Source organism: Pogoniulus pusillus, chromosome 7, assembly GCF_015220805.1.
Source record: "Pogoniulus pusillus isolate bPogPus1 chromosome 7, bPogPus1.pri, whole genome shotgun sequence".
NCBI lineage: Eukaryota > Metazoa > Chordata > Aves > Piciformes > Lybiidae > Pogoniulus > Pogoniulus pusillus.
This window is the reverse complement of record NC_087270.1, coordinates 35,885,943-35,904,933: the sequence shown is the minus strand read 5'-3', so window position 1 is coordinate 35,904,933 and position 18,991 is coordinate 35,885,943. Positions and strand designations below refer to the sequence as shown.

At 39.5% G+C, this 18,991-nt stretch overlaps 1 protein-coding gene across 1 annotated transcript in view; it reads right to left on the bottom strand.

The window, feature by feature from the left end:
• ROCK2 (Rho associated coiled-coil containing protein kinase 2) overlaps positions 1-18,538 on the bottom strand; it is a 107,315-nt gene extending 88,777 nt beyond the window's left edge. Inside the window, exon 1 of the mRNA XM_064146452.1 lies at positions 17,774-18,538. Coding sequence (XP_064002522.1) covers positions 17,774-17,923 — 150 coding nt within the window. The 5' untranslated portion in view covers positions 17,924-18,538. The remainder of the gene's footprint in view (positions 1-17,773) is intronic.
• Between the last annotated feature and the right edge of the window lie 453 nt (positions 18,539-18,991).

Sequence of the window (18,991 nt, the reverse complement as noted above, 5' to 3'; positions counted from 1 at the left end):
GTCTTAATTATGTTCTTCTTGAGCGAAGAGGTTTTTAACAACAGAGATGAGTTTTTTCATCTCTGTTTAGAAGCCTATAGCTTTAGAGAGACAGACCAAAACTAGGGAATGAAATTCCATGCAAATTATGGATCACAGAAAAGCCCACCAACTTCTCCTGGGCAAGTTACATTGCCTATTCAAATGTTGCCGCAGGATGTGTTTCTAAATATGATATCTGAGGAAGCCAGCACAACAGCTTATGGAAAAGCAAATGTAATTGCCCAAACTCTAAAGACAAAGAGAGCTCGTAAGAGCTTTGAGGGCAGCCAGCTCTGCAAGTCTGAGAAAGACTGTAGCCATCTTCACTTATGTTGAGCTCATTTTTAAAATGCACTTAAATGTGCTCTGTCAGCGTTTTAAGTTTGTTGCAGAAAGTTTCCCCTACATACAATAAAGAGATTAGCAGTTACTACCACTACTTGTAAAGTGGCCAGTAAAGAGATACTAATTTATCTCAATATTTCAGAATATACTTATTCTTTAAAGATGGCCTGTGTGCATATGGAGAAAAAGGGGAGAAGAGGAGGTAATATTGGGTTAATATTTGACAGTTTGGGTTGAAATTGCTTGCCAGAGACTAGTATAATAGAAGTAGTGCAGCTTGCACTAAGATGAGCAAACTACAGACAAAATTCAAATAATTATCACCAAATGCTTGACAAAATGAGATGATCAGGACAAAACATCCGTCATCCAGTATCACCTGATTAAACTGATTGAAAAGTTCAGAGCAAAGAAAAGACAACAATACTGTATTTCCTCACTAAAGATATTAGTAAATACTTTTGATTATTTCTAGTGTTAAATATTCATGTTTTTCAAAGTGGATTAATAGCACAGACATAAAAATTAATTAATTATAGGGAACATGAAGAGTAAGCAACACCTTCTTGCAGCTACATAAGTCATTCACATGGAATGTATCTCTGGCCAAAATTTGCTTTTAGTAATAGAAGCACATCACAGAATTACAGAATGCATTACATTGGAAGGAACCTTTAAAGGTCATCTAATCCAACCCCCCTGCAGTAAGCAGGGACAACCCCAATTAGATCAGATTACACACTTCTAAGTACACATATCTATATGCATAATAGGACATATTCCAGCTCCTACCAATGATCTGAAAGCAAACCTGACAGTATGATGTCTTTATAACTTTGTAAGAAAATATTAAACAGGTTCTATCAACCTGTTGATATTTAAAAGTTTGATAGTAATTTTTATTTATAATTTTCATCAGTGTAACAGTTGCAAATAATTACAGTTAAACTCCAAGCTTCATCCAAATAGTCTAGTAAAAGAATAAAACATCTGGAGTCTGAAAAAAATCAAAACAAAACCAAAACCACCAACACATCGCTGGGCCCAGGACGTCTGCCCTTTCCTCTTCCTCCAATTATTTCCCTGTGAGGCACATAAACCTCTCTCCAAAAACACAATTAAATATCTAAGGGAGAATGGGTGGAATTCCAAGGAAATAAGTTAAACACATTACTAAATTACTGAACATTACTACATTTCACAGGTAATCTGTTCACCTTCAAAGCAGTAATGATTAAGCTCAGAGAACTACATGACAGCAAAACACACATTCAAGCATCACGTCTAGGACACCAGGAATCCACTTAAAACATTTTTATTAGGAAATGGTTTGCTAGTTTCATTTCTTCATTTGCTGGTTTCAACTGAAATGGCTCCATGTTGCTCTGAGATGAGAATAAAGATTAACATGAAGTGGATACAAGTAACTTGTATATTAGGATGACAAAAAAAGAATAAAATTACACAGTCACTAGCAACAATCACCAAATTCATGACCCTCTGCACTAAATCTAATTCTAAATCTGAGCCTGTAAATTGCTCTATCCATTTAATTGTATTTACTAGAAAGTTTTAAGATAAACACACATTTAAGTGCTTCTAAAAGGGCACCCTAATAATATTTCTGAGAAACACTACCCCTGCCCCAAAATTCCTTTCAAGAGACTTTCAGGAATTCATCTTTCTAGGATTCATTTCACTTTCATAATTTATTTAATAAAAAAAAAAAAATCCCAAGTAATCTCTGTATCTAATCTGTTTATCTTGGAGAAAAGAGTTATAAGAAAAGAGATATGAAAGAATGTACAAACAACCAAAGAAACTTCCCACTGCGACACAGAAACTCATGTCATTGTGGTGAAAAGATGGCAACTTCATATTTTGAGAACATCTGAACAGTATAATAATACAGATTTGGGATTTGCTGTATTTGATTTTTTGCATTAGTATTGTCAAAAGAGGAACCTTAATGAAAATAACTAATGACATCCCCTGGGACAGAGTTTCCTAAAATAAAATTTTCATTAGGATTTCTGAGGAGGAGATCTAGGAGTATCTACAGAAAGAGATGTTGTCACAGTTTCTGTGCTCTAATGGTGAAAACATTTTTTTTTCTAACACTCTCAGTCCATTTTCTTACCAAAATAGGCCTCTGAGTTGCATAATATCAGGTTACAAATAGGAAACAAAACGAACACAAAACTGACTGTGGTGACACTGCAAGTGTCTGTTCTCTCTATAAATCATATCTGACAGTTTTGCAAGATTTTCAGACAAAGATTCAAGAATACCAATCCCAGCTGTAACTCCACTAAATTGTTGGACTATTATTTCACATGAATATCATAGGGTTCAATAAGGCCAAGTGCAATGTTCTGCACCTGGGTCAGCGAAACTCCCAGTATCAGTGCAGACTGGGGGATGGAAAGATGGACAGCAGCTCTACCAAGGACATCAGGGTACTGGTGGGTGAAAAGTTGAACACGAGCCAGCAATGTAAGCTCTGAGCTCAAAAAAGCCAACCATATCCTGGGCTACATCAAACATGGCCCCCTAGTCAGGGCAGGGGATTCTGCTCTTCTATTCTGGTTAGACCTCATCTGGACTATTGTGACCAGGTCTGGAATCCTCAGCACAAGAAAGAGGTAAACCTGTTGAGGCAAATCCAGAAGGGCCACAGAATGATCAGGGAGATGGAATACCTCTTCTATGAGGAAAGGCTGAGAGAGTTAGAGTTGTTTAGAATGAAGAAGACTCCAAGGGGACACACACACACACACCTTATAGCAGCCTCTAAATACTTAAAGGGCATCTATAAGAAAGTCTGAGAGAGAATTTTTACAAGTGCCTGTAGAGACATTTTTTAACTGAAAGAGAAATTATTTACTGAGTGGGGAAAGATGGAAACAGTTTGCTCAGAGAGGTGTAGATGGCCTATCCCTGGAAAAGTCCAAGGTCAGGTTGTACGTGGCTTTGAACACTTGGATCAAGTGTGCAATGTTCCTCTCCATGGCAGGGGCAGTTGGACTACATGATCTTACAGCTCACTTCCAAGCCAAACCCTTCTGTGACACTGGAAGAATTCTGTTATCAGTACAGAAAAAGCCAGTCTACATCAGTAATCAGCTATTTTCTTATTAATCTCTAAATGTTAGCATCATAAAAAATATTTTTTGTCTTTTATCAACTGTGAAATTAAACATTTTCTGTGGAACTTTCAAAATAGTTTTATCGTTGATAAGCAAAACAACCACTTCATGAACAACTTAGAAGTAACCATTTTTTCTTAAGTGACTCAATATACTGATGTAGTTGATGCTGTTGCCCAGATGTGAGAATATGAAATCAGAAAAAAGTGCCTTAAATATAAAGTCAAATAAGTATTTGTATAATTTAATACAGTCAGTTTGCCTTGTGCTAGTGTTACGTGAAGTACATACTGGAAATGAAGCAATAGTAACAAAGCACTAAGAGCAACTTCCAAATAAGCACTGGCAGCTAAGACCTCAAATCAGTTATTTTGGCATTTCGTATGTTGATGAATTCCACTATTTTCAGCAATGTTTCTGAAGAAAATATAAGCCAGTATTCATCTTTATGACAAGTTTGTTTACATACACAATCCTGTTTTTTTCCTAAAACAGAGGGGAAGAAACAGCAGATTAAAGCAACAGACTACAATCTAGGCATAAACAAGTACTAACAAGTACCTTTTAAATGTTTCTTTTTAGAAACAGACCTATCTAGTTTCTATAATTTTCTCTGTACAACAGCTCCTAAGACAGTGTGCTATTACTCCATTACTTTCTTACATACATCTGAATATAGTAGTAGAATTTATTTCACTCTCATTCTAATTTGCTTCTCTTCTAATTTTTAATAAGCAAATTCTATCTGAATTTAAGTTTTCTGCAATTTTGAAAACAACTACATTTTATCTGCACAGCAGTACACACAGCTTTATTCTTGCCCCCATGCTTCCTTCGAAGTTTCATTGCCAGCATTGTGTAAGAGCACACAGATGATGGATGGCATGCATTCAAAGAAAGTAGAGTGCATAATTTAATTAATAAACACACCATTCATTTCAAACCTAGTTCTTTGAGGAACAGAGATACATTGAATTTTTTAGTTTGTTTTGGACAACCTTAGGACTGTGAGTTTGGGATTATTTTAATGTCATAGTGGTAGTTACTATCATGTTCTCTAAATCTGCCAGGATTAACTGGGAAAATGTTTCAGATTAGTTGTAAATGAGATTAGTTACTCAAGTCCATTCACAACAAACATTTGTGTCATCCACCAAGGTGGTGCCCCATGGAAGCAGGTGGAGCTACTTCTTTAACTGATAGTGAAACTATTTGTGGAACTCTGTTAGCCATTTGTTTCTAACTCAATCCATACAAATAAGTGAGAAAGACATGGGTTAAAAAGTTTCTGGAATTGCTCAAGTTGTTTCCCACACTGAAAAACTTCTGTCTTCCTCAGATTTCTGAACATTTATTATTCTAATTTTAAAAACTGCTAGGCATCTCCATCCAAGGGTGTGCAATTTACAAACTCTCAGAAAATAAATACATTTTTGTTAAACACACAAAAACTCGACTATGACTATGCTTCAATACTGAAGCCCTTAAAAAATATAAACCCTTAAAATTAGTAGTGCATATATATATATATATATACACTGCTAAAGAATAATCTAGAAGAGCTTATTTCAATTATGAAGACCACCATGTCTACTCCTCCTCTCAATATGCTACTGCTGAGGCAGAAAAGCCCAGCAGGCTCCATTAATACTATTTTTTTGCACATAAATAGCACTGAGAATGCACGTCTGTCCTCAGCTGTGCCCACCTTTGTTAAAAATAACAGGCTCGCCTTCTTTGTTGCATCTTCCTCCCTTCAGAGAATTACAGAACAGCCAGGCTAGTCTTAATGCTCTATTTACCTTGCAGACCGGAGTTGTCTCACCCAAGAGCCATACTTGTCTATTTAGTGTTTGCAAAAGCTCACCCTTTCTGCTTCTAGAAGTCATTTAGAAACAGGTACTGCATCCTACAGTATTTCAATGTTTCTCTAATCTGCTGACTATTCATGGCTCTTAAACAGATGACGACAGAGCTTATCTGAAAAAAACAGAACGACATTCTAACAGTCTTTGTCTATGACTGATAGAGATCTTCGCAAGGGAACCCACATCCTGAGGAATCTGTCTCGATCTGACAGCTAAGTACCTTGTATCTTCAGAATTGTAGCACTATTTCACAGCCTTTTCAAGATAAAGCCATTACAAGACTCTAAGGCACTATGAAGCTTAAACCAGGAATACAATTTTTCTTTTAATAGATAGTTTTTCAAAGCAGTGGTATTTGCCTTAATCACCATGTCATATAACAGAAGAAATGCATGTTCACCTTTAATGATAGTTAAATTACCTTTTTTTAATACTGATATTTAAAACTTGAGATTGCAGTAGCTTGAAGAAATTTTAAAATGGAAAAATATTCTTTAGAATATTATGCAGATTCTGCTCATTCCACTTCACTTCCCCTTTCTCTGCAAATTTGTCTTTGGCATACAAAGAAAAAAAAGGGTCTAAAAAAACAATGCAAGAAGTTCAGGACTAAGTGAATATCCTAAGTTGGGAAAAGCAAAGCAAAATAGAAAATAGACTTCAAATTCAACAAGGAAAATAGTTTTCATATAGATAATAATTTGACATTTCCTAACATTTCCTTAAACTTTGACAAGTGATTCTAATAGGCAAATACTATCTCACCTTGCCAACAGACCTGAACAGATCTACTGCAACAGGAGCTATCTGAATCAGATGCTTCCTCAAGGAATCTCATTTTTAATATTTTAAGGAAAAACTCCTTTGCATTAAGATCACCAGGATCTGAAGAGGTGTATTCAGTTGGTTAAACGTTGTGGGGGAGAAGAAAATTTACATGTGGCTCTTTAGAGCATTGCAGCATGCATCCTGTATGCATATACACCAGGTACAGAGCACAGAACAAATAAACTTGCTGAAATAGAACAGCCACACCAGTGTGCACTGCCCTAAAGCAAGTAGAGACTGTTAGTAGTTACTAAAGCAGCATTTAAATCCGAGGAAACAAAATCCCTACATCAACAAAAAACAGTCTGTCAGCCTTACTACACATCATTTAGGTGATGTTTCAGACCATTCTAAAGTTGTGTCCCTAACTGACTTGGGTTTCTTGTAATTCCTTACTAGCCTTCCCAGGAAATCTGCCTATAACTAGCTATATAAGCACTTTACTGTGGAAGAGAGTCCAAACATACCAAAAGTTTCATTATGGAATAGGGTTACATCTATTTACTCGCAAACTAACATTTTCAGAAAGTGAGTACAGGAATAAGACCAAATAATTAGCAGTGCATTATCTTAGAGATCTCCTGCTACAACCTCTTACTGTGTTGCAAGAATGGCAAATTTCACCACAGTGTTTCTTAGCTTGTTTTGTCACACTGTGTCTAATCCAGCAATTATGTCAAAAGCAGCAGAATAATCAAAAATGTGTGCTTAAAATTAACCTTGACAGTGCTCAGGGTGAACGATGGTTTCCAAAACCAAATCTGTAGCAACAAGTGAAACAACAGCTGCACCTGAGCCTCCATGTATGACCTCTATTCTCCATGCTGAAACCAAGACATGCATTTGGACAACCAAGGGCTAAGAACTTAACACTAGTGACAGATCAATACTGTGCCAGCTAAAGCACAGCAGGACGCTGACACTTTCTGGTTTACTGTTGTAGATACACTTACAGACTACAGTGCTGTTTACTTTCAAAAATAGAATCAGATACAAAGAAAAAAAACCCTCTCACAACGTGCATTTCCTTTCAGCGTCAATGACCATATCACACTACAGCAACAAATACTTTTGTTTCTTCTGCTCCTACCCTCTTCCATTTTAGAGGACAACTAACCAAATAGGGTTAGAATTTCATACATTAGAGAATAAATCAAGACATGACAACAGCAAAATAGTATCAATTCCACAATTCAGAAAAGACTACTCATTGTGCAAAATCAAAAGCAGTTCTCATGTACCAAGGAAGAAATCCAATCGCACATGGTAGCCTCTTCTGAAACACACTACAAAAATCAGCTTCAAATAAAAATGTAACTACAAGGTTTTAGGAATAGAATGTGTTTCAGACTTCTCTTCTATCCTGCTTTATAGATAATACAGAAAGTCAAAACGTGTAGTCCTACTCTGGCAGGGGCACTGGACTCGATCTCCTTGGGTCCCTTCCAACCCCTAATATCCTGGGATTCTGTGTGATCCTGAGACATTCCTGTCTCCCCTCACATTCAGCATCCATTTGATGTAACATGTTGATAAACAGAAACAATTTCACTGTACATTGCTTGGTTTTGATTTAATAAAAATGTACTCGCATTGCAAGCATACAGAAACTTCACTAATATATATCTAAGTCTGAAAGACACAATGTGCTTAAGTTTACACAGTGTGACTTCAAAATATGTATACCCTATCATCAAAAATATATTCAATGACACAGTCTAAAATACACCACAATGTATAGAAAGCTTAAAATAAACTGTGCTTAGATTCAGCATTGTCTCTGGTTTCAGTAATATCCCGCAGTACAGTAATATAAAGTAAATCAAGGAGGGTTCTTTTAATAAAGTATGTCATACATTACAGAATTGAGTTCAAAGTTATATTTTCCATTTTTAACATGTCAATTTTTGATAAATATGTTTTCACACAGAGAGGCGATACTTGGGACTCTGGCATTTGAGAAACACTGCAGGGTACACATGGGAAAAAACACTGGCATTTCTTAAAAAAAAAAAAAAATGAAAGGCCCTAAAATAGTTTATTTTAACACAAACTGATGTTCTTCAGAGGCAGTCAATCGTTAAAATATGTGAAGTGATTCCCATCTCATGGTGCTACAGTTTCAGGCTTCTACATGTATGAACCACTCTTCATTATGCTGTCTATATTAGGAAGTTTGCACTACAATCCTAATACAAATTTTTGGAACAGAGAACTAGAAGGATTTTTTTCAAGAGATGCAGCTTCTGCTAGTATATTTATCATTTCTTATATATTTATCTTCTAAATCAAGTTTAAAGTAGTCCCAAAATGGAACAAATGTGCACACACAAAACCGTGTTTCTGCTACTTATTTGCTGTTATATTCACATTTTGTCACCAACTGGCTCCCCACCCTCACTTTCATAAGCATCACCACCTTCAGAGTCAAGACAAGCCCTTCAGTTCTGGGGAGATGAACAGCAGGGAAACCAACAGGGACAGGGATTAAGGGAAACAAATACAATAAAAAGCAAGCATATTTCACACAACTCAAGTAATTTAATCATAGAATCAACCATGGAAGAGACCTCCAAGATCATCCAGTCCAACCTATCCCCCAGCCCTAGCCAGTCATCTACACCATGGCACCAAGTGCCTCATCCAGTCTTTTCTTGAACACCTCCAGGGACGGTGCCTCCACCACCTCCCTGGGCAGCCCATTCCAATGGGAAATCACTCTCTCTGTGAAGAACTTCCTCCTCACAACCAGCCTATACTTCCCCTGGCACAACTTGAGACTGTCCCCTTGTTCTGTTGCTGGTTACCTGGGAGAAGAGACCAACCCCCACCTGGCTACAATGTCCCTTCAGGTAGTTGTAGACAGCAATGAGGTCACCCCTGAGCCTCCTCTTCTCCAGGCTAAACAACCCCAGCTCCCTCAGCCTCTCCTCATAGGGTTCATGTTCCAGGCCTTTCACCAGCTTTGTCGCCCTTCTCTGGACACCTTCCAGCACCTCAACATCTCTCTTCAATTCAGGAGCCCAGAACTGGACACAGCACTCAAGGTGTGGCCTGAGCAGTGCTGAGTACAGGGGAAGAATAACCTCCCTTGTCCTACTGGCCACACTGTTCCTGATGCAGGCCAGGATGCCATTGGCTCTCTTGGCCACCTGGGCACACTGCTGGCTCATTTTCAGCCTACTGTCTATCAGTACCCCCAGGTCCCTTTCCTGGGGGTACCTTTCCTCTTGGCTGCAATACCAAACCGTGAACTTAACAGCAATTAAAAAAAAAAAGAGGCTTTACAAAATGTTACGATTTGGTAATATGAATATTTTTTATCTTGAAAGCACAGTTATTTTTAGCTTTCCCTATCAGATCTAGAGCTTACTGCAGGTGCTTATAATGTCAGCATGGATGGGACTCTTTAGTTTAACAAAATTACTGACTATTTTGTAATCACAGAAAAAAAAAAACCACAGAATAACAATTAAATTAATAGCAGTAACTGGAACACAATAATGAACTGTCATTACCTCCCTGCCATGTGAGTAATTCAAGTGGTTGTTCTCAGTAACCTTTCACATGAAAAAATATTGGGGAAGACTTCACAGTACTTTAGCCTTATACATCCTAAAGAGGTCATTACATCGAATAGATTCAGAAATAAAAACTATGGCTTAATGCCTGTGTGGGCCGACCTTTACTGTTGGAGGAAGAGGTCCTAAAATATGCAGTAACAGAAACAAATTATGCATGTATACAGCTGTCATTAGAAAGGTTTTCATTATTCACTAAACCAACAACTTCCAACATGGTATTATTTCATTCTATTTTCCATTGTCTATTTTCTTGCACTATTAGAGGTAACAGTTCTGTTCCTAAGGCAAGAGACTTCATGGTTGTTGCATCACAAAAGTTTAAATATTCCACACAGAAAAAGCATTCACAAGTCAAGCATCATTATAAAATTGTGTAAGAAGGGGTGGAAATGATAATATGTAATCCCACAAGATCTTCTATCTACATACTACATCTTGTTCTGAAAGACCTGAGCTACTCATATTAGAAGTCTACCATAACATTTACTTCCTTGTATATCAGACGATGCTAGAAGTAATTTACAAATAAAAATCAACAAGCAGAAGTTTTGTCTCCCTGTTCTTGTACTCAACATAATCATAGCTAAACTGAAAACGGAGACCAGAACAAACCAGTTTTAGAAACCACAGGGAAAACCAGTTTAAAACTAGCTTCGATGCGAAATAGAACATTTTCATAGCATAGGCAAGCCAAATGATTGTATGCCCATTGACCAAAGCTATTACAGTTTTTTGAGCATAATGTCTTTGAAGATATGTACATACACACCACTGAATTTATTGATGCAACACTCTTCATTTTGAACAAAGGGAAAACACAGAGGGTCAGTCAAGCTGTACAATAGCAATAAACACAAGTAGATTAAGTTTTCCAAGCTCACAGCTCATTCAATAGAAAGTAATTTCCAAGGAACACTCAAAGCTATTTCTCTATATCATCCTACAGTAAATCTACACTGTTGAGAGAGCAATGTTTGATATTTAATCAACAACTAACCTACAGACTTTGGACAACTCCCTATAACACCAGTGACAAACACGGACAAAGAACAGTGATGCATCAGAGCATTTAAAGAGTAATCAAGATTTTAGTTAAACTTTAAATACCATTTGGAAGAAAACATGGTACTTCAGCATTTTTTCCTTCTAGTTATTTATTTATTTGGTAATAGTAAGAATCAACATTATTTGTTTTGAGATTAAAAAAAAAATTGGTAAAGATTATCCTTCCTTCTTTCATTGTGGTTCAAAGCTTTCATGTCTGTATGGGAACTCCTCTTAATTTCCTTCTGAAGAAAAACATGAGTCACCCAAACTTTATCCCTCTTTATGCTGGATCCTGTGATTCTTTACTCTTATACAGACTAATAACATCACTACCTGTGATTCAGAACAGTAACGAGGCAATAAATCAACTAGTTATCTGAATCCTTAAAATTCAGAATTACACTTTGACGTGATGTCTTCTTATGATCATCTTTTTTTGTATCACCTAAATATTAAATTCTTCTTCAATACAGATTTTAAAGTAGAAAAGCTTTGTCATCTCTATTTCCTATAGATGGAAACAAAGAAAAAAATGTCTGATGAAATGCACTAACTAGGGTTCAGACCCCCTGCACACTATCCTTGTCATTTATCCCTCTGTACCAATCTACCAACAAAAATGAATGCCACACACTAACATCAAAACTCACTGGAGTTGTATCCATACTTTCATGTGAAACAAAACAACAAAAACTCAAAAAAAATAGCCCTCTTTCATTACCTGTATTGGTAGCAGATGAATACAGAAAAAAAACCCACACAAACCAGAAAAAGTTAAGTCCACATCACATAAGCATCTGCTACTGTTTGAGACTATCCAATCCACTGAAATTTAGACAAAATTAGCAGAATCACAACCTTCCAAATATAAAGCCTCTGTATGTTAAGTAGTTGACAAATCACTGTTTAAAGCATATGGTCTTAAAACACTGTTAGCAGGTAATTCTTATCCAAGTGATGCTTCACCTGTTCTATAAAAGCTGAACTGTTACTGGCTGTGAAGACACTGCTGCTGGCAATGCAGGGAGTGTTTTGACGTTTCACTATTGTAGCAGCAAAAGCTTCTTGCACAGTAAATATGGCTTCAGAATTGAGCACTACATCCAACACTGTTTACATAGTGAAAGACTCATTAAAATAAGTTTATTACTAGCAAGGACTGCCAATATAAACATAGTATTCTTGTTCTTAACCAATGGGATGTATCAAGAAAGAAGTATTTAAAATAAATTTGGTACCAGAAACATTTGTTGCTTTTCAGTATAACTGTTTAGAACAATCTTGGAACAAAACATAGCATCCTCCTACCAAAAAAAAAAAAACCAAAAAACCACCCCAAAACCCCCAAAACCAACCTTCCTTATGGGTTACTGAAAAATATTTTCTTTTTCTTTTGCATTTGTACTAATACCAACTTTCAATAACTTTCATCCTTAAAACCAAAGGTCAGCTCCTTGGGGGCAGTGATATAATTCCAGACATATTTTGTAGATCAAACACTGGCAAGAAATAGTCAACTGATAGCTGCAGAGATTGGTTACTGAGCTAGCATTTTTAAATTAGGCAGCTTTTGTTATGGATTGCATTACTAGGCAAATACCCAAATACTTTGGCATTGCTCTGCCATTAATTAAAAACTGAAGACTCGGTTTTAATCAGCATTGGCACACATTCTCCAACTGACACTGAGGCTACTAATATTTGGAAAAGTGGAAAGTTCCACATTCTTTACTTCACCATGAATAAAGCAGAAGAGAAGTGTGTTAATTTCATACCATAGCTGTCTGTGTTTTCCTTTCCTTTAAGTTGTTACAGAGACTGAACAACTAAAGGATACTAATGACCCACTCTGCCATATGATCCTTACAGGTGAAATATTGGGAATGAACATTCTTCCTGTGAATGTACATGCAAAATCCAAACACATCACATGTGTGGTAGTAAAATAATTGAAACTGAGCAAACTGTCTTTTTTCCTTTCTTAAACAAGTGAAATGCTTTAATCTTATCGTGGAATGAACTGTAACACAGGAGCACCTGAAACTGTCAGAAAATAGATCTGTCCTTTTCCAGTTAACTACACCACTATATATAAATCCATCACATGAGAACAATACAATGAATGAAAGAAAATTCTGTTTCTGTAAAGATAATCTTTTTCAGCTCTGTAATAGTTCTGAAGTTACAGATAGAAACAGAAAACGTACAGAAAGAATTGGAATCTAAGAGAAATAACAGCAAAAGAGCTATAAAAAAGAAGAAAAAAAATTTCTTCAAGAACAGAGAACCATTTGGCTTTTTGACTACTTACTGGGCAACAAATACCAAATTAGAGCCTGCTAACTGCTATATTTTCAGTTCTTGTCTGTGCTTACTGGCTCAAATTAATACAGTAGATTGTTCTCCCCGTTTCAAATTATGTGGCAATAAATTTAGGAAAATAAGACAGCTTTCATGTGAAATATTCAAGACTTTGAAAGCCCACAAGGCCAAAACCTGCAAAGGGATATGTGTGTCAGCCATGATGACCTGGAGACCCTGTATTAACAGAGCTCAGCCTAGTGATCTGCTAAATTAACACTCTTGGTATAAAGTTGCCATCAACCAGTTGATGAGATTGCTATGGACAGATGCACCTACTGATAGTATCAGAGTCACAGCTGTATCTGCAACCCACTTTTCACTAGGAGTAAAATTCTAAGGTCTCAATTACAATGATCAGCTTAGATAAATGTCTATGCATGTTCAAACTAGTATACATATGGTATGCCTGTCAACTTTATTCTAACAAAGAAATAGCAAATTAGTTCAGTTTTGTGTTGGTTTTTGTTTGGTTGTTTTTTTTTTGGGGGGGAGTTGTTTGTTTTGCACCTTGTTTAATTTTAAGGCACATATATTCCAAGACACTTAATAATTCTTCTCATAATCACCTGTCCATTCTTAGTCCAGCATGAATGTTTTACCAGTGTAGCCCAGCACTGAGTTCACAATTTCACTGATGCACTACCTAATTAGCAGTTTTAAGAACCCCTTTCACAGGCTGACACATAGCTGAGTAGGCAGCAGATACTTAACACTGTGCATCTCTAGCGTAACGTCAAGGTTTAAACTTAACACTAAAATTCTAGGCTTGCACTGAACGAGACCAAGGGCAGAGCACAAGTTACTCTCTGTATGCAACTGTACTCAACTGCAGCTCCAGCAGAAGAACCAGGCAGAGAAGTGCAGAGAGGGGAATGATAAGATTTATCAGAGCTGTTCATCACCACTATAAAACTCTAAAGTTGGGTTCAGCATGTGCTTAAATGATACAATTACACATGGCAAAGAAGTGCAGACACAGAGTAGATTTACACAGCCTATATTGACCTATCTGCTCTAGTTTTCAAATGCATGAAGAATTCAGCTAACACCTAGCAAAGCACCCTTAAATAACATATATTTAATGCTACATAAAAAAACTCAGTTAATACTGTCTACAGAGCATATATGCAAAAGCCTAAATACACAAATGTATTTGAGAATCCTTAAGCTCTTATTATATGTAGCTGTCAACTAGAAACTATTTGGTAGGAATGTATTTATAGAAGGGTTTCTTATAGATCGCTCAAGGTCAAATACCATTAAGCACTATCATCACTGTGTACATGCAGTACACTTAAAAATGTCACTGCATTAAATTACTGAATGATACAAACTCACAGAAGAGCGAAGAATAAGAATAAAGTAGTTTTGCACAGTAATCTGCACAATCTAAATGTTATATATAAAACAGGTTTTCATAAGCACTAATGCAATGTTACATGACCAAAAAGAGCAAGAGATGGTATCACAGAAAGCTGTCACAAATAAAAAAGTTATTTATCTTGGCACAAGCAACATAGTACAGGCTTTCAACGTGATAAAATGAGAAAAGGAACGCTCAATGGATGTCTAAAGGAGGTTGCAAAAAACACTTCTCTTTGTAGATGTCTTTTCTGAAACCTACCATGGAATAGTGTATACAGTTCTATCATACCCATTTCAATTTCCTTGTCCAACCAAAACTGGAAGAAATCCACCAAGAACAGGCTATGCATGTGAACCATGCTAACGAGTAAAAGCTCTCCGATGTTGTTGTTAAATTCAGCAGAAAAAGGATAGTGACAGTCATGTCACACACATTTCCATTTGCATGTTGACACTTCCCCTTAGTAACTAACTACCAGGACAAATTAAGTGGCAAATTCTCCATCTCTTAATGCCACTGAATCGAGATTGACTGCAAGTCTTTTTCAAAGATACATTTTAATCAAGCACAAATGATTATGTTCAACACAGGTATAAACAGACAAGTGTTAAGGCATACAATATGGCAAAAAACCACACTAGAAAATTGTGAGCCCAACTGAGGGATGGGAGGAAAACATCAATGTATTTGGCTTCATAGATTCTCACGGTGAAGAAACAGATGGATGTGGTCAGACATCCTGTGGTCAGGCAGGTACACAAAAAAAGTATCTTTGTTTAAAGCCACTGAACTAATTATCTTGATAGGCAGTGGAAGTTGGTATCTAGAGAAAGACAGCTTACTACCTCAGCTCTCCACGTCTTTCAAATTTGCACCATGTGTTGCAGATTAACCGTTTTTTCACTTTTTATGGCTTCCTAAAAAAAAAGCATGCACACAAAATGCAGAATAGCAGCTGTTTATGACTTTTTACAGTGTAAGGAAATGAATTCCATTTTGAATTCCATTCCACATTTTTAGTTTTGGTCATGTTATTTTTGGAGGATGAAACAGTGGCATTCCAGATAGTCTTTTTCAGATGTTTTCTTGACTATTAGTTTCTGTGACTGTATTTCTACTTTTAACTGAAAACACATTTCAATTTGTGATAATATAGAGTGAGCCGTTCAGTAAACAAGTAAATTTTGCAGTTTGAAGTTTTCATACTCAGACTGTCTAGCAGAATGTCAATAAAAAATACAGCAAACATCACAATGCAAAAATGCTTAAGTCCAAAAGAAAAGCCTTTTAGAACAAATATGTTGCAAATTTCCTAATAATAACAAATAATAAACTTGGAAAAGTTCATTATTTCATACACAGACATGTTGAATCCACATCTACCCTGAAAGATAGGATATTTAGTTGATTAGCATCATATTTTACTTGCTGTCAACTGTTTATACAATGCTAACAGCAAGTGCAAAAAACAAAGTGATGGCCTATAGTATAAAAAAATATGCATTTACAATCCAGACAACACTCTCCTGTGGTTTGGCAACTTGCCCAACATATTATATGAAGTGGCCTACACTGTAAGCATACAAAACATTTAAAATTCCAAACCAAATAAACAAACAAATAAAAAAAGACAGGCAACCCAATCTTAATATTGCAATCAGAATTCTCCTGCAGAAGTATAAACGGCTTCTAGAGTATTTAACCTATGTCCAAGGCAGAGGAGGCAAGAGAATAAAAGAAACACACCGGTGAGCATAAAAGCAGAGAGTGTGAAGAAGTCTGCTGGGGTTAAGTATTAACCTGATGCATTTTTCAGAATGACTGTACTATTTTTAACTGGTCTTTTTTGGCCACAGGTCAAAGTTTTCCTAGCAAAATACCACAGTGAAAATGCTGGGAGCGAAGCCCAGAGGCAGCTTTCCTTGCTTTGGCCTAGGCAAAAACTTATCTGAATCCCAGTTAGATATGTAGCACTGTTTCCCACTCCCCTTCATCGACCACTATGGCTGTCATTATGCCTCTGAACATCTAATGAAAGGAGCAGTACAGTACCAAAGCCTTGAGAAGAACATTTTTCAGATGCTATAGGAAATTCCTATACTCTCCACACAGTGCAGGCATACACACTCTTCAGTCAGTTCCTGTATTTTTGGCTAAACAGAACTGAGTCATTTGAAAGCAAAAAAAAAACCAAACCCCAAAGACTTTGTGCCTTGAGCGACTCTTGGAAGAACTTGGATTTTCCCCCCATTTTCTGTTCTGAGGAAACACTGGGAAACTTGGGATAAACTGGAAATATAAAGTTTGAAGACCCATACATTGCTGTAATTATAACATTAATTAAAATAATGACAAAGATTCCCTTTCACTGCCTTTCCAGGGTTTGGATGTTCTAAATGGGAAAATACAGCTCTCTTCCCACTCCTTCCCGAGGGCATGGATTTCTTACTAAAGGAAATTATATTTCATACACGCAAACAGAAAACTGCTATCTGAAATGGGAGACAGATGAATCCATTTGCTCCAATGGAAAATAAACGTGACCCCACAGGACCCCCCAGTTACATTTCTCCCTTAGGCGTGTCCTTTTCCTGAATTATTTCCACAAGGTACAGCAAATCTCAACTTCACTAGAGGACGCTTTTACAGGAGGGCTGAAAGGATAGGTACTGGGTGCCCAGTAGAGCACACAAAGGCAGGTACTTTTGGAAGGGCCAGACTATCACTACGAGGCGCGAAAGTAAAAGATACTGGGCAGGAATAAAAGGGCGCGTTCATGCCCAGGTCTGATCTTTCCAGAGCCATGTCTCGCTTTCCGCAAATGAGCTGTACCTAACTGGGGAGCTCTCGCTCTCAGCGTATTCCCTCCACTACCCACACCCACCCACCCCCGAAACAGCCGTCGGGAGAAAAGGCCCGCTGCTCCCTGCCACCTCCCGGCCCGGCGGGGCCCTCCTCTTAGGTGGCAGGGCGCCTTTCGGCTCCCATCGCCAATAGCCCGGCCAGGGGCGTGCAGAGGCGCCGCCCCCCACCTCAGCCCGGGAAAGTAGCCTTCGTTCTCCCCCAGGAAAGCTCCTCCAGGACGCGAGAGCCCTTTCCTTCCTTCCTTCCTCCTCCCGCCCGCCCTCGGCTAGGGCAGTGTTCCCTTTGTTACCCCGCCAAGCGCTTCCCCCAGCGGCGCGGCCCGGCTGTCCCCCTCACCAGCAGGCTTTCCACGTTGACCGGCGAGCGCGGGTCGCGGATCATGGACTCCAGTTTCCTCTGGCGGCCCTCGAGCATCCCCGCCGCAGAGTCCAGCGCCTCCGCCTTGAGGGGAGCCGCCGACATCTTCACCGCCGGCTGCTGGCTCATCCTCCGGCCCGCCTAGCGGCGGCGGGAGACCATCCCCCGCTGCCGAGGAGGAGGGGACTGAGCGAGGTCGCCCGGCGGGCCGGCTCGGGGCCTAGCAAGGCGCAGAGGCCGGGGGAAGGGCGGGGGCCGTGGCGGGCCGGGCTTGGACAGCAAGGCGGGAGCAGAGGGCAGCGCGCTGCCGTTGGTCGCCTTGCGGCCGCCCAGACATGAAGGGAGCGGGGAAGCGGCAGCTGCTCCGCCCGGGTGCGGGGAGAGGGAGGAGAGATGTGGGAGGGAAAGAGCGCTTCCCGCCGTGCCCCCGCCTCTCCCCCTGCTCGGGGCGTCCCTCGGCGGGCGCCGGCTCACTGCCCGCTCCTAGCCACCGGACAGGCCATCGTACCGGCCAAGCGCCCGCTCGGAGGGCGAAATGAGGCAGGGAAGAAAGAGGGAAACGACTGCCGTGGAGTCGGATTCGGACTCTGTCTTCCTCTCCTCTTCCTCGTCTGCTGCTCGGGCGGGAGCCCCGGTCCCCACCGGCCTCGCCTCACCCCTCACTCCATGCTGCGGCCGCCTCCCGCCGGCAGCGCACTGCTACCGCTGCACCCGGCCCGGCCCGAGCCTCCTCCCCCGTCCTCCCGCCGCAGAGGCGGCCGCCCTTACCCACAAGGCCCCGCTGCGAGCGGCGGCGCATTGCTCAGCGCTCGCTCAGCGCCTAACTATAACCCTGAGCTCAGTGCTCCGCGGCCGGCAGGCCAGGCTGGGGACCGTGGCTGGGGTCGCAGCCGCGACAGCCTCGCCGCACCACCAAGGTGACCTCCCGCTTTGCTGGTCCTCGAGCAGCCGGTACGGGCAAGGCCCGGCAAAGGTATAGGGCCTGGGCACAGCGGTCGGAAGGAGAAAAGGCAATGTGGCGATGGGGTGAATTTGGTTGAGATCTCACCCTGCCCGCGTAGTGTTACGCACACAAAACACAGGAACATTTGGAAAAGTGGGCGAGCGGCGTTTCTGGTAGAGCAGAAATGTTCAGGCACATGCATGAGGAAGGATGGAGAGCTGGAAGGTGAGGATTCCTGTCACGGAACATCCAGA